Genomic DNA, 14,384 nt, shown 5'->3' with positions numbered 1-14,384 from the left:
ACGGTTAGGAAGTTGGTAATTGGGAAAATGTTTTAGCTACAAAATATTATTTAAAATCAAGTCAAACTAGTTCTGAGAAAATATTTAAAATAATTGTACAAAATAAGTGGGAAAACCATATAATTTGTCTTGTAAGTAAATGTTTTTTTTAAATTAATTTTTATGGAAAATAATTTCAAAAAATATAAACTTTAAATGTTTCCTTTAAAGATCTTTTTTTTTTGAATATTTGAAAATATATGAATGAAATGTGATCTCCGATCTGTGACTTTGCTTTCAACCTTCGACCAGGTACTTGAAAATATAATCTTGTTTGGCTTCATGAACTGTTTTATTTTTTTCGTTTAATTTTTTTTATGACAACCCAAATTGGTTTTCATGGCAGACGGAACTAAGTACGCATATTTGCCAAAGGTTACTGCCATTTGCCGCAAAGTGAGCACAAAAAACAGATAAAAAAAAGACTTAAGGTGAACAGAAATAGAAACCCAAGGAAAAATGACACTGCGAATGCAAATGCAAGGCAAAGAAAGTGCGCCAGAGCTGAAAAGAAATGGCACAGCCTAGCGATCGAAGAAAGCAAAAACTGGTTGGGCCATCGGGTTGGTAGAAATGTTTTTTTTTTTTTTGCTGGATTCCGTCTCTTCATGGTTGCAGAAGTTACATAATTGTAGCGTCCATCGTCGTCATCTCGATAAGAGTTAAAGCCATCCAGTTTGGTCCACAACCACTTTGGTAATTTGGCCTCAATTCCATTTTTGCCCACTCGAACAGCTGTCTCTATAGACCGCTATTCCGGGCTCTTTTTGATCTTTGAGACTTCTCTTAATGGGGCTTAGGGTTTCTCTTTTGAAAGAGCCTACGTGAGTGGGCTCAGGTGAGTCTTGGCCAAGAAAATTGTTTGTTTATTCGTTAGGTTCCGGCAACTTAAATACTGGCGGAAAAAGCTTTTAGTTTTAGTATTCAGGACTTTCACTTTCCTTGTGAATTGCAAAATCTTGAGGATCATTAGATTAAATAAATAAACACTTAAATGTACACTGGAAAAAGAAGGAGTGACAAAAGTTTTTATTTTTAAAATATATTTCAAAAATATTTAAAAAGATTTCAATGAGACTTTAGGGACTTTTTGGAAGAAAAATATCTAATAATACTAAGAGCCTTAATAAATTCTCAAAAATTACCCATACGCCATGTTAGCGCCAAGAAGGTTTGCTTCTTTTAAAAGAAAACTTTAAAATATGCCCAGTACTGCTTTTATGTTGAAGTGTAAACCAAGTTTTGGCTCCGACTTGTAAGCTTTGTCAAGCTTTACCCGCTCTCTTCGTGGTGCTCGGATCTTGGCTGTTGACTCTTGGCCGTCTGGCGGCGGGCAATGCAATTCAGTTGCCAAACAAAACGCGCCCGGCGAACGTCTTCGTACCTGGTTATTACACGTTTACCGCCAAGACGTACGATCGGGATTTGAATCTTCCAATAGCCATGGCAAAGTTGAACGCTCGGCTGCTGCCCGTAAGTCTAGATGGTTAGATTTTTACCCCAAATAGATTTGAGGCGTTGACTCCTCCAATTAACAAGTGTCTGGGCCCACTGACACAATTTCGACTATGCGCCTGCGCGAAAGTCGCACCCAAAAGAAAACCGTCGCCGATCGTAGGAAATTGTGACTTGAATTTCCAATGAGCAGGTGCCTCGTTCTTCTTTGGGTTGTTTGTTATTGCCAACTATTTGATTGACACATTTCCGAAACAAGTGGGCCAAATTGGGGACTTGAAGAGAGACCTTGAAACCTGCAGGCGATCGCCATCACGCTCTTTGGCTCTCTTTCGGCCAAGTTGAAAGCCAGGCGAAATGTGTCATAATCTCTAGGCAACAAGTTGTGGCCAAGTTGCGCATCGCGGTTATTGCTATTGTAATTACATAACCAGCGTCATCCACCGTTGCTCGGGTTAAACCGACCGACTGAAAGCGATTTCTTGGAAGGCGTCGGCCAACTGCCAGTTACCACTTTTCTGTGACTGACATAGTGAACTAATGTGGAGACTAACTTCCCGAAATACATGCTTCCGTTGTTCAAACTCGTTTGAATGCAATTACTTGCTTTATTTTATTGTTTGAGAAATTACAAATTAAAGTAAAAGGAGAAAGACAAGACCATGTTTCTAACCTGTTTTAAAACATTACGCCTTTTTGATTTAAAGGCATTTTAAAATAAAAATTAAATCTCTAATTAATAAAATAAATTTAAGAGACTATTACACCTGTTTAATATTTATATTATATGCAATAATTGTTAAAAACTAACATTTTATTCATATTTCCAGCTTGTTCTATTTTTTGTAACCTTAATGGTTCAGACTTCCCTGGCTACAGTTCAGCCAAAGGCGCCGAATTTCCAGTACTTTGAAAGGTATGTTAAAAATATTACTAAGAATACATTAGATTTTCTATAAAATTATTTATAAATTATTTTTATTACAGACCCAAATACCGTTACCCCTATTATGATGAACATGGCCGAGGAAAGCTTCTATATGGATATGGCGGACCAGAATTGTATCAGTACAAGACCTACACGCCTCTGGAAGGCATACACTGAACCTATTTATTTCTAAGTTGTCTTCTAGATAATAATTTATATTCTCCGCTTTATTTAAATTAAATCTTTTAAAAACAATAGTGCTGAAATTTTCATTACATGACCAATAGATGGCGCCAACTATCATTTTGCAACACTGCTTTTGGTTGCCATGCCGAGTGACGACTATATTTTATGTGAATTATAGTAAATTATGATACATTCTTGGTGACAGAATCTAAATAAATAACCAAACTGTAACAAATTCACGAAATGCAATACCATTATTAGTACCTAACTTTGCAGTTTAGCTATTTCTAGCTATTTTTTATTTTCTGGCAACACTTTAAGACACATTATAAGACTGGTCTGGCAACTCTATTCGTGTTTGTAGTTTCGCATTTATTTTTTACTCACTGAATTTTGCATTTATTACCCTATAAATATGTCCCGCAAGGAGGCTCTTTCTCAATTCATCAATCAGATACACGGACGTCCCGTTGCCGTGAAACTGAATAATGGCGTGGACTACCGAGGTAACGACTAAATCCTGGGAAACCCACAAAGCCAACCGGCATATATCACGTTTGTGCTTTCCTTTAAGGTGTTTTGGCTTGCTTGGACGGATACATGAATATCTGCCTGGAACAGACGGAGGAGTACGTCAACGGGCAGTTGAAGAACAAATACGGAGATGCCTTCATCCGCGGCAACAATGTCCTCTACATTTCCACGCAAAAACGGAGAGTCTAACACATCAATAGCACCTAAGTTACTTTCCTAAATACAACTTTTTAGAAACAACTTTACTAACTTGACTATTGGAATAAGGGAATGTGTTTAAAAAACTCACTATAGCGTGTAAACTAAAAAGAGGACAGTAAAATTCCATGTCTGAAACTCTTCAAAGGCCCATCGTCATTCAGATTCACTCAAACATGTAAAAACATTGCAGGTTAAATAGATCCACTTAACTTTATTTCATAAATACTCGCACTATTTCGATTATGGATTATAAACACACTCAGCTGGGATAATGCGGCGTGCCGTACTCCCGAGGAATAGCTCCAAAATGACGGAGCTGCTGGACGGAGTACCCTGATCCCAGCGCGGCGATAAGACGCTCACCGCGATAGCCAAACTTTCGTTCGTAGGTTGGACGCCACGCCCGGCCAAAATGCGGGTCAAAAGGAATCTCGCTGGGCTGCTGAAATGGTGAATTTCCAAAGAACAGGCGGTCAAAATAATCCAGAACAGCCTTCTTCTTCTGGAAGTGCTCTATAAAGGGATTGGCGGTGGCAGCAGTTCTCGGATCCTGGGATGGCAGGTTCTTAAAGTACTGGAAATTGACAAGGTCCAGGTTGGAGAAGTCAAAGACCCCGGGCAGGTCGTGCAGCGTGGCCCGGACTCGTGGGACGGTGGTCTGTGCAGCCAAGGGCAATGTTAATGCGGTGATTAGTGGGTGCTGGCGGCGGATGGCCACTGTTTAATTGGCCACTTACCATCACGGCCAGTGCAGCAATTAAGACGTATTTGCACATTGCAGTAGCTACAACGGGGATCAGGAGAGAGACGACACCTCGACGCTTCCTCACGCGGAATTCAACTGATTTGAATAAATTCGGCCAACTGCACGGGCTCTATCGATTCGAGACCAAAAGAGTGGCAGTGGCCAGCGATTTGCAATCGGTCTCCAGCTCTCGTATTCTGTTGTAATATCCCCAAAATAATATTACCCAATCCCCGCCTGACCCAGTGTCCACTGTCCACCGGGCCCAGCCAAATGTAACAACGATCGCCAGAGTTGTGGGGGTAATTAATTGATATGCATGTCGCATCAAGAGGCGTTCCAATCAAAGCGCTCGTCACCACAGCGGCAGTGTCGTTGTTCATTCGTGCTTTGGGCTCCGCTGACTCTGCAGACACTGCCACTTTATTGCTCCCGGGCTGCCGCCACAGATTATCGATCTTAATGAGATTGTTTTGTCTCGGAAACCCTCGGCGATCCGTAGTGCATCGAGCTGAACCTTCGCTTTTATTGAAATTAGTGCATCGGGTGGTTTCTGTTACCTCTTATATATGCGATACTTAAATCAATAAGTTGAAAAACTTGTAAATGAGTTGGTAAAACTTCCAAATATTGGAAAATACATGGGGTGGACAATATAGCCCACAGCGGAAGCCAAAGCTTTTCCAATATTCATCCGATTCTTAAGCGGAGTACCTTAAACGAATCATGGATCGATTCTCCGGAAAACTGCATCAAAATCTGAGGACATCATATTTTTTAGATTTTTTGTCAAATTTTCTGGAGGGTCCCCTTCAAAAAGTGGAAAATTCATGGGGTGGGCAGTATGACCCACTGAGAAGTCCATATTTCTGTCAATATTCTTCCGATTCTTAAGCGGAGTACCTTAAACGAATCATGGATTGATTCTCCGCAAAACTGCATCAAAATCTGAGAACATCATATTTTTTAGATTTTTTGTCAAATTTTCTGGAGGGTCCCCTTCAAAAAGTGGAAAATTCATGGGGTGGGCAGTATGAGCCACTGAGAAGGCCATATCTCTGTCAATATTCTTCCGATTCTTAAGCGGAGTACCTTAAACTAATCATGGATTGATTCTCCGGAAAACTGCATCAAAATCTGAGGACATCATTTTTTTTAGATTTTTTGTCAAATTTTCTGGAGGGTCCCCTTCAAAAAGTGGAAAATGCATGGGGTGGGCTGTATGACCCACTGAGAAGGCCATATCTCTGCAAATATTCTTCCGATTCTTAAGCGGAGTACCTTAAACGAATCATGGATTGATTCTCCGGAAAACTGCATCAAAATCTGAGGACATCATTTTTTTTAGATTTTTTGTCAAATTTTCTGGAGGGTCCCCTTCAAAAAGTGGAAAATGCATGGGGTGGGCTGTATGACCCACTGAGAAGGCCATATCTCTGCAAATATTCTTCCGATTCTTAAGCGGAGTACCTTAAACGAATCATGGATTGATTCTCCGGAAAACTGCATCAAAATCTGAGGACATCATTTTTTTTAGATTTTTTGTCAAATTTTCTGGAGGGTCCCCTTCAAAAAGTGGAAAATGCATGGGGTGGGCAGTAGGACCCACTGAGAAGGCCATATCTCTGCAAATATTCTTCCGATTCTTAAGCGGAGTACCTTAAACGAATCATGGATTGATTCTCCGGAAAACTGCATCAAAATCTGAGGACATCATTTTTTTTAGATTTTTTGTCAAATTTTCTGGAGGGTCCCCTTCAAAAAGTGGAAAATGCATGGGGTGGGCTGTATGACCCACTGAGAAGGCCATATCTCTGCAAATATTCTTCCGATTCTTAAGCGGAGTACCTTAAACGAATCATGGATTGATTCTCCGGAAAACTGCATCAAAATCTGAGGACATCATTTTTTTTAGATTTTTTGTCAAATTTTCTGGAGGGCCTCCTTCAAAAAGTGGAAAATGCATGGGGTGGGTAGTAGGACCCACTGAGAAGGCCATATCTCTTCAAATATTCTTCCGATTCTTAAGCGGAGTACCTTAAACGAATCATGGATTGATTCTCCGCAAAACTGCATCCAAATCTAAGGACATCATATTTTTTTGATTTTTTGTCAAATTTTCTGGAGGGCCTCCTTCAAAAAGTGGAAAATGCATGGGGTGGGCAGTAGGACCCACTGAAAATGCCATATCTCTGCAAATATTCTTCCGATTCTTAAGCGGAGTACCTTAAACGAATCATGGATTGATTCTCCGGAAAACTGCATCAAAATCTGAGGACATCATGTTTTTTAGATTTTTTGTCATCAAAATCTATAAGCAAGGAGCTGGTGTACATAAGCTTTAGGTTCGGGGTTAGCTTTTCTTTCATGTTTTTCTTGTCCAAATCGATATGCAAATGGCAACCGAAGCTCGGTGCGTAGGGTGATTGCCAAATTTCTATAGAAACTGAAATAAACAAAGTAATCAGAGCGGCAGACAAAAGACCTCCTGGACCTGTTCGAAGGATTACGTAAAGGATTGCTTTAGTTTGCTTTGATTCTGTCAAATACGCACACAAAAAGCAACATTTCGGGCTGCTGTCAGTGACCGAACCGACACAGCACAAATACTTTTAATTCGAGTTGGAGAAAGCATTTGTTCAAATTTATTACAAATTGTGAAGAGCCGACACCGGCGCCGTTGATATCCACGGAATCTGAGGAGTTGCAGTGACGATGGCCCAAAAAGCAGGAAAAGGTGATGGAAAAGGCAAAGGGAAGGTAGCTATCAGAGTGAATATTCTTATTTTACGTACTAGAATCAAAATACACCTGACACACTTTATGCACACATCCTATCGCCTCGATGGCTGGCAACGTAATGCCAAAAAGAAAGTCCTTGCTGCGGCTGCCTTGCCGTCTATTTTTGGGTTTAAAAATTTTTTGCGCTTATTTGCGCTTACTTTTTAATAAGTTTGGCTGAAAGCTTGGCTCCGGCAGGCAGCCCTCTTTGATGGAACTTTGTCACGAAACATAATTTGCAATTTCCTGCCCTTCCGGCCTGTTGAGGGGGCGTGGCACTACAATGGCCACCATGTGCGTGCCAAGCCAGGAAAGCCTGGCCCGGCGGCAGGAGGCAGGGCTGAAGGCCCGATCGTAGCGGTGCAATTGGGTTACGGCTACCAATTTAGTTGGCCTGGCCTTTAGCCGGGCTGGTGAGTGTCGAAGTCTCATCAGGCCCAACGCAATAAAAGAGTCGATAAATCACTCACGAATACGACCCTAGGCTCACCTTATTCATTTAGATTCACATCAAAATAAATATGTATTTCTGTAAGAGCCAATCTCGGTGTCGCACTACCCTTTCCAGGACATCCTAATCAAGTTGTGTGCAATTTGTTTATTCCGCCTCATCCTGTTGTGACGTCAGGACGAAAAGTTTTCTGCCTCCATTCGGCGTTGAGAGGCCGCTGACGTGACGAACGTCATCAGGATTGTCTTGGCTTTCAGTCTGTTTTCCTTTGGCTCAGTCTAGCTTTGCGACTCTTGCCGGACAGATTTCCCGGAGCGGAGCCGGATAGATTTTCAGGGGTCCTTTGTGACCTCGGCTTAGAACTCAGCAACCGCGCTTCGAGCTCTCGGGTTTTCGTGGTCATTCATTTTCAATTCGCTATACAAATCACAAGCCAGGATGTGGAAGCTAGCCAACAAGGCCATGGCGGTATTTGACCATTAGATTGCTTCCCCACTAGCCACTATTAGATGGTTCTCTTAGCTGATTCAGCAACGTAGATCTGTGTGAATGTGAGTGTGGATGCGGTGCGTTTTAGAACTTTTTTCGAGGGTTTATGTAAATATTATAATAAATCATTTTAAATATTTTAAACATTTTTTGGTAAGCGAATAATTTAAAACTTGAAAAGTATAAGTCTTTACTCTTATTATCAGAGCAAGGAGTACCTTGGTTTCTTTACAAGGATTTTTGAAAAACACTCTTCTATGTTTTTCCAAAAAGTGCTAACTATAATTCATATCCCATTATCCTCTAATATTCTGAAACGCATTGCCAACCTAGGGACCTGTAAATATCCACTTGGAGTGACTGATTTTTATCTAATTTGAATAACCGAGTTCTCTTCATAACAACATCTTGTAAATACAAACCGCAATCTGTAGCTTTTACGCCAAGAAAGTAAAGTAAATACAAGTCGTAGTAGTAGCTATTAAGTAGGAAAGATCGCTCTCCATCTCAATCACACTTAGTCCAGTGGGCAGCGGAATGGCGGAAGAGATGGCAACTGCCACAGGAAACTCCGATCTAGCCGAGGAGGAAGTGTCCAGGGACAGTGACTGCGACGATGATGGCGATGAGGTAACGCCTCCTGGCAGGATAAACCGTATTACCCGAGATTCGGGTGTTTCTTCTTTCAAGTCGCATGCCGCATTCCGCTTGGTTTCCCTTTCTCATTCTCTGCTACCTGCCCCAATACCTATCATGACCTTGCACCTCCAGATGACTCCATCGGGGTAAGTACTCACCCACCCAGATCCTCCATCCCGGCTGCGTTACTTTTGAGGCACCTCAGTGGATTGTTGCATGCACCGCACCTACCCTATTGCCACACACACACTTGTCCGCAAAGTTCGTCATGCTGTTGCTCCCTTTCCCCCAGCTGAGGAGCTCCAAGACCAAAGGAGGTGAAGGCGGTGGTGGCGATGCCGACGACTACGAAGCCTGGATGCGGTCTCGCCAGCTACTCAAGCCGGACGACCAGCTGGACCTCACCGAAGCCGAGTTGGGCGAGGAGATCACCAAAGCCCTGACGCCTACCAATACCAATATAGTTCGCAACCTGGTCGTTTATAGCTTCAAGGAGGGGGAGTTCGTTCTGGCACCCCTGCCGGGCAACACGGTCACCCTGATCTCCTTTGCCGGCAACTCACTGCACGTTGACTCGGAGGAGGCGCGCCGCCAAATCGAGGAGTCGGACGAGATCGGCTACCCGCTGCCCATGCCCAACTATACGGTGGTGGAGCAGCGCGAAGTGGAGGCCGGAGACGGGGAGGAGGGCGAAGGCGAGGAGGATGAGGACGATGGCGGGGCTAAAAGGTAAGTCCTTCTCAAGAATGGTAATTTCTTATAGTGTTTGCTTTCTTTAAACTGGGCACGCGATACAAGAAGTTGTGAATAAACTTAAAATTAGTTTCCGGTAATAAAGCCATGTTTTCCGCTTCTGGAACCCCTTTTTTTTGGCCAGGTCTCAATGCTAATACATGCAGAAATAAAAAAAACTTTTGCCAAGGGTCGATATTTCCTCATACTGCCTTGATACCCATGTACCAGCTGGTTTATTGTTTACATGACGAAAATAAGAGTTTTGAAAATAATCCATTTATGCATTTCAGTCAGAAGGACGACGGGGGTGAGGAGGAGGAGGTCGAGGAGGAGGACGACGAGGAGGGCAAAGGCACTGAGGGAGACGAGGGCGAAGGAGAGGGAGAAGGTGCTCCTCGGGACGACGAGGAAACAGGTGGCGGAGCCCGGGCAGTGGCTGTCTCCTCCAAGAAGCGCAAACTCATCAACCAGTTCAACTACTGCGAACGAGCGGCCTTGACCTATACAAACCCCAAGAGAGTAAGATCGTAAAAAAATATTTTCTATTAGTTCGTATTCTACAAACCATATTGCCCCCAAGAATGTGGACACCCAGACCATTCCCCCACCCCGTTCCCAGTATGGAGCCAATGTGCTGCAATGGGTCATCTATGACTCATATCTGGAGAACTTTGCGGAGCAGCAGAAGGATGGCGGAAAAAAGGATGACCGGAAGCGGGGAATGCGCGCCAAGAAGTTCCGCGACAAGACCGCCATTGCCGAGCAGCTCAACAAGAAGTACCTCAAGTGCTGGCAGATCCTCGAGCGGATGATCAACCAGAATATCTACGATGACATTGCTCACGACTATCGCTATTGGGAAGACCCGGCCGACGAGTTCCGGGATGGAGAGGGCAACCTTCTGCCCCTGTGGAAGTTTCAGTATGACAAGACCAAAAAGATGAATGTCACCGATATCCTTTTCAATCCTAGCTACTATGATCTCTTTGCCGTTTGCTTTGGATCTCGTGAGTCTCGAAAAATATCAAAAAGATTTAACTCATAGATCTCCTTTCCAGATGACTTTATGAAGCAGACTAACGAAGGCTATCTGTGCCTCTTCACCGTCAAGAATCCCTCATTTCCCGACTATATCAGTAGGTTTCCGGTCCTCTTCTTAAGATCTCATCCACTCTATAATATTTCAATCCCTAGTCCAAACTGACAGCGGTGTAATGTGCTGTGACATCCATCGTACATATCCCTTTCTGGCCGTGATCGGACTATATGACGGCAACGTGGCCGTCTACAATCTGCGAGAGGACTGCAAGGAGCCACTTTACGTGTCCAAGGGAGTGAACTGCAAGCACGCCGAGTGCGTGTGGCAGATCAGGTGGGGACCCGACATGCCCGATGGCGAGGTGAACTTCTTTTCGGTGTCTTCCGACGGACGCGTCTTCAACTGGATTCTGATGCAGAACAAGCTGTGGGTCACCAGCATCATTACCCTCTACAGGGACAATACCATTGTGGATGGTCCAGACGGAACCAAAGTCAGCCTAAAGAGCGGCGGCTCCTGCATTCAGTTCCATCCCGTTGATCCGAAGATCTTCCTGGTGGGCACTGAATGCGGCTTCATCTACAAATGTAGCACATCCTTCAGCTCCAAGTACCTTATGACCTACATGGCCCACAACATGTCCGTCTACCGCATTGACTTCAACCGCTTCAACAGCAACATCTTCGTGTCCTGTAGCGGCGACTGGCGCGTCAAGGTCTGGGAGGACATGCGGGCCGATCCGCTGTTCATTTTCGATCTAGGCGCCGCCGTGGGAGATGTGAAATGGGCCCCGTACTCCAGCACCGTGTTTGCCGCCGTGACCACCGAGGGCAAGGTGCACGTCTTCGATCTTAACGTTAACAAATACAAGGCCATATGCGTTCAGGCCGTGGTTCCCAAGCGGAAGAACAAGTTGACTAGGCTGGCTTTCAACGAGAAGCTGGCCTTTATCGTGGTGGGAGATGAAAAGTAAGTATAAAGATATTACTATTACTAGATTAATGGATAAATGTCTTATCCTTTCGCAGGGGCGTCACCACTTCCCTCAAGCTCTCGCCCAATCTCCGCATGATGGTTAAGCCGCCCAAGAAACAGCTCTATTTGGACCAGAACACACTGCAAATATCCAAGTTGGAGAAGCTCCTCTCGCTGGTCCGCGAACTACCAGAGGGAGCGGTTATACAGGATGCAGCCACAACCGTCAAGTCGTAATCCTATCTATATATGGTCTATATTTTGATGGTCAAAGCAGATAAACACTCGAGTCTGATTGCATGTATTATATTTTACACATATAGATCTGCTGGTTCTAAAAGAATCGTAATGCATCCGTCTTATGTTTAGAGTTATGTTACTATAAATCTAAAAATTAATTATCAACTTGCGGTTGAAGTCTACCAACCAAAGGAACTTGGAAACAATACCAAAGATCACAAAATTGTACAATATAATGCTCTAAGTCGTTCAAATAAAAATTAATTCAAATCCATAATGTTACAAAATTGTTACTAGACAGAAGTATACACCTATTGACCTCAAACAAACCCAGCCAGATTCTTACCAAATTCATTTGACCTGGCTCACTCCTCCTCCACGTCCACGTCGGCGGACAGCACCTTGATGTGCTTGGCCTCCAGATACTCGAACACGTTGTTTGGACACATGACGCTCTTCCCCAAAAACAGGACGGTCGACATCGGATGCAGGAAGTCTGCCGAGAAGGTGCTAGCCTTCCAGCCGAAGAAGCCACTGGCCCGCGCCTCCGTCCCACTGATCTCGTAGGGCAGCAGGTTGACGCCCACCTGGTTGGGCTTGGAGAACTGCACCCTGAAGTAGTGGCCGTCGGTGGCCTTGATCCAATAGAAGCCCTCGTTGTCCACGTACGGTTTGCTCTGCGACTTCTTCATCGAGTTGGATCGCTCCAGATCCTGGACGTTAAAGCTGATGTCGATGTCATAGGCATCCGGCGACAACTGGTTTGTTTCGATGGCGCTCTTCAGGGCGTGATTGTCCAGCCAGTAGCGGATGCCCACGTTCTCGAACTCCTCCAGCACATGGTTGAAGGTCGTCCTCAGCTTGTCCAGGCAGCAAGGAGGTGTGTGCTTCTCCATGTACGAATAGAAGGGCCTGCCGCCGTACACGTTCCCGATGCAGGACTTCGACGTGCGTTCGCAGCCAAACAGATCGATGTCCGTGACCAGGGGCAGCGAGGTATTGGACGAGGAGAACTGGCCATCTAGTACCAGGCCGTGGCCCCACACCTCTCTCGCCTGAGCCTTGCCCGGAATCTTGTAAGTCCTCCTCACAATCCGCTTGATCTGCAGCTTCTTGTACATCTCCCGGAACTGTCGCCGGCGAAGCTCCATCCGTCGCTGTTTGGTGTGGAAGGAAGCAAACAGGCGTCGACCCTCCTGGAACGCCTGCGGGAACACGGTGGTCTGAAAGAATATAGGATGAAATAATGGCCTATGGGCAGCACTGAGTAATAATTCACCGAAAGATTGGCTATTTTGGCTTGCATGTAGAGCATCTCCGGGAAGGGCAGGGTAAAGGGTTCTGGCATCGCTCCCAGAGCGGCCACATCCAGCAGGATTGCATGTTTCTGGAGGAACTACAAGGAGGATAGCATTAAATTAGGATTAAGATTCATGATTCTGTAGAAGATAGTCACCAAATCGCAGTGGCGACTGTCGTTGGTGGCCACCAACTCCAGGGTCCAGTTGGGCAGGTCCATATGCATCTTGAGGCAGCTGCTAAAGGATTTCAGGTTGCCAGCGAACGGGACAAGAACCATGCGTCGCACTGTATCCTCTGGCGGAACGGGCGGTCGCTGCTCCTTTGGCTGACCCGGCTGGCCGAGGGAGTTGATCTCCCGGAGAATCTTCTGCAGGAGGTTCTTGCTGTTCAGCCGGACACTGTCCGGCATGAGAAGGGCATACTTGGTGCGGATGGCGGCCAAAGGATTCAGCTCCTGACGTGTGCGGCGCACGTCAAAGGAGAGGCTCTGGAACACCACGGTGTGCTCCTCTCCGGCGGTGAGGTTTCTCTCATAGCTAACCGGTGGGTAGGCGTACTCCGCACCGCCTTCTTGGAGCACCAGGATGGGCATGTTGGGTATCACGTCCAGGATGCTGTCGATGCTGGCCTTCAGATCCTGCTCGAAGTTGTAGTGACCGTAGAATACTATGGTGATGGATTTCCGGATGTGCTTGTTTGCGTTGCGCACTTTGTCCTTGGGCGACAGCTTGGCAACCTTTGGCAAGTCCTCCGGCTCAGAACCCGGACTCCCGGACAGAGCCCGGCTGATGCGTCGCCAGAGCAGTGTGTTCCAGGTGTAATAGAAGAACACCAGGTTGGCCAGCAGGAACCCCAGCAGAAGGAGTTTCACCAGACGCAGCCGGAACACTTTCATCTCGGACTACAGGTTGTGCTCAACGATGCTCCTCTGGCGGAGTGTGTATCTGTATCTGTGTCTGCTGCTACTCCCGGATCTTTAAAGTGACTCCACCTCTACATGGCTGGTTGCCTTCGTGTTGACCTCCGGATCATGCTGCTGTTGGACTCTCATTCCGGGCACACCTTCTGTCTTTGTGGCTGGGCTTGTTCTACTTGTTATTTCCGCTTTTCACAACTTTGTTTTTGTGGCAATTCCTTTTTCCACGGTATGCGCAAATACAGATTTCCTCCCCCTGCGGAAAAGCGCTTTCAGCCCAAACAGCTGACGGAAAGATACCATTATTTTATCATTGATATCCTTGGCGCAAGAGCTTTGAGTCCCTGGAAAAGGGGCTTTTTCGGTGAGCTTTTGGTTGGTCTTTTCAAAAATATTGTTCCCTGTACCCAGTATTTTTATCAATACCATAAAGTCTAGACAAATAATCTCTAAAACAAGAATGCAAAATAAAGACACATAAAAACGAATTATAAATTCATTGACATATCTTCCTGTCAATAAACGCACAAAAAATTTCTTTTGAATCTTATCGCTAATCTTAAGATATGTTACATAAAAACGAATTATAAATTAATTGACGTATCTTACTTCCTGTCAATAAACTCACAAAAAAATTTCTTTTTTTATTTTCTTTTTATCGCTCCATCAACGATAAGATTTTTCCGATCGCCTATATAAGGACTAGACTTGATATCCGTAGTATTCATT

The 14,384-nt window shown here is 44.7% G+C and overlaps 5 protein-coding genes across 6 annotated transcripts; 3 read left to right on the top strand and 2 right to left on the bottom strand.

Annotated features, from left to right (window-relative positions):
- Window positions 1-1,374: 1,374 nt before the first annotated feature.
- LOC108122979 (uncharacterized) lies at window positions 1,375-2,673 on the top strand. Its single transcript, XM_017237861.3, has 3 exons — window positions 1,375-1,512; window positions 2,325-2,410; window positions 2,482-2,673. The coding sequence occupies exons 1-3, from the start codon at window positions 1,483-1,485 to the stop codon at window positions 2,597-2,599; spliced, it is 234 nt and encodes a 77-aa protein (XP_017093350.3). The 5' UTR covers window positions 1,375-1,482; the 3' UTR covers window positions 2,600-2,673.
- A 267-nt stretch (window positions 2,674-2,940) lies between these two features.
- On the top strand, window positions 2,941-3,382 carry LOC108122978 (U6 snRNA-associated Sm-like protein LSm6). The gene is made up of 2 exons (XM_017237860.3): window positions 2,941-3,114; window positions 3,183-3,382. The coding sequence occupies exons 1-2, from the start codon at window positions 3,024-3,026 to the stop codon at window positions 3,329-3,331; spliced, it is 240 nt and encodes a 79-aa protein (XP_017093349.1). The 5' UTR covers window positions 2,941-3,023; the 3' UTR covers window positions 3,332-3,382.
- A 147-nt stretch (window positions 3,383-3,529) lies between these two features.
- Window positions 3,530-4,244, bottom strand: LOC108122977 (uncharacterized). The gene is made up of 2 exons (XM_017237859.3): window positions 4,081-4,244; window positions 3,530-4,001 (listed from the first exon to the last, which is right to left on the bottom strand). The coding sequence occupies exons 1-2, from the start codon at window positions 4,117-4,119 to the stop codon at window positions 3,603-3,605; spliced, it is 438 nt and encodes a 145-aa protein (XP_017093348.2). The 5' UTR covers window positions 4,120-4,244; the 3' UTR covers window positions 3,530-3,602.
- A 2,385-nt stretch (window positions 4,245-6,629) lies between these two features.
- On the top strand, window positions 6,630-11,714 carry LOC108123281 (dynein intermediate chain 2, ciliary). Of its 2 annotated transcripts, none has more exons than XM_070278521.1 (7): window positions 6,630-6,848; window positions 8,744-9,177; window positions 9,474-9,702; window positions 9,764-10,190; window positions 10,242-10,319; window positions 10,378-11,191; window positions 11,251-11,714. In XM_070278521.1, the coding sequence occupies exons 1-7, from the start codon at window positions 6,804-6,806 to the stop codon at window positions 11,432-11,434; spliced, it is 2,211 nt and encodes a 736-aa protein (XP_070134622.1). In that variant the 5' UTR covers window positions 6,630-6,803; the 3' UTR covers window positions 11,435-11,714. The 2 variants fall into 2 exon arrangements, with proteins under 2 accessions (XP_070134622.1, XP_070134621.1); XM_070278520.1 differs by having other exon boundaries at window positions 6,631-6,848; window positions 8,741-9,177.
- On the bottom strand, window positions 11,709-13,896 carry LOC108123282 (ribitol 5-phosphate transferase FKRP). Its single transcript, XM_017238416.2, has 3 exons — window positions 12,894-13,896; window positions 12,717-12,833; window positions 11,709-12,660 (listed from the first exon to the last, which is right to left on the bottom strand). Exons 1-3 carry the CDS (start codon window positions 13,632-13,634, stop codon window positions 11,803-11,805), a joined length of 1,716 nt encoding a protein of 571 aa, XP_017093905.2. The 5' UTR covers window positions 13,635-13,896; the 3' UTR covers window positions 11,709-11,802.
- Between the last annotated feature and the right edge of the window lie 488 nt (window positions 13,897-14,384).

The sequence above is a fragment of the Drosophila bipectinata genome, chromosome 2R, assembly GCF_030179905.1.
Source record: "Drosophila bipectinata strain 14024-0381.07 chromosome 2R, DbipHiC1v2, whole genome shotgun sequence".
NCBI classification, from domain to species: domain Eukaryota; kingdom Metazoa; phylum Arthropoda; class Insecta; order Diptera; family Drosophilidae; genus Drosophila; species Drosophila bipectinata.
This window is presented reverse-complemented; position numbering and strand designations above follow the sequence as displayed.

What these genes read in the sequence shown, in the direction of transcription:
- LOC108122979 (XM_017237861.3), top strand. Translation starts at nt 1,483, where the DNA reads ATGGCAAAGTTGAACGCTCGGCTGCTGCCC. An exon ending in TGAACGCTCGGCTGCTGCCC is followed by an intron (nt 1,513 to 2,324) that starts GTAAGTCTAGAT and finishes TCATATTTCCAG; the next exon opens with CTTGTTCTATTTTTTGTAAC. An exon ending in AATTTCCAGTACTTTGAAAG is followed by an intron (nt 2,411 to 2,481) that starts GTATGTTAAAAA and finishes TTTTTATTACAG; the next exon opens with ACCCAAATACCGTTACCCCT.
- LOC108122978 (XM_017237860.3), top strand. Translation starts at nt 3,024, where the DNA reads ATGTCCCGCAAGGAGGCTCTTTCTCAATTCATCAATCAGATACACGGA. An exon ending in TAATGGCGTGGACTACCGAG is followed by an intron (nt 3,115 to 3,182) that starts GTAACGACTAAA and finishes CTTTCCTTTAAG; the next exon opens with GTGTTTTGGCTTGCTTGGAC.
- LOC108122977 (XM_017237859.3), bottom strand. Translation starts at nt 4,119, where the DNA reads ATGTGCAAATACGTCTTAATTGCTGCACTGGCCGTGATG. An exon ending in TTGCTGCACTGGCCGTGATG is followed by an intron (nt 4,002 to 4,080) that starts GTAAGTGGCCAA and finishes TTGGCTGCACAG; the next exon opens with ACCACCGTCCCACGAGTCCG.
- LOC108123281 (XM_070278520.1), top strand. Translation starts at nt 6,804, where the DNA reads ATGGCCCAAAAAGCAGGAAAAGGTGATGGAAAAGGCAAAGGGAAG. An exon ending in ATGGAAAAGGCAAAGGGAAG is followed by an intron (nt 6,849 to 8,740) that starts GTAGCTATCAGA and finishes CCTTTCCCCCAG; the next exon opens with CTGAGGAGCTCCAAGACCAA. An exon ending in ATCGTGGTGGGAGATGAAAA is followed by an intron (nt 11,192 to 11,250) that starts GTAAGTATAAAG and finishes ATCCTTTCGCAG; the next exon opens with GGGCGTCACCACTTCCCTCA.
- LOC108123282 (XM_017238416.2), bottom strand. Translation starts at nt 13,634, where the DNA reads ATGAAAGTGTTCCGGCTGCGTCTGGTGAAACTCCTTCTGCTGGGGTTC. An exon ending in ACAGTCGCCACTGCGATTTG is followed by an intron (nt 12,834 to 12,893) that starts GTGACTATCTTC and finishes TCCTCCTTGTAG; the next exon opens with TTCCTCCAGAAACATGCAAT. An exon ending in CCAAAATAGCCAATCTTTCG is followed by an intron (nt 12,661 to 12,716) that starts GTGAATTATTAC and finishes ATATTCTTTCAG; the next exon opens with ACCACCGTGTTCCCGCAGGC.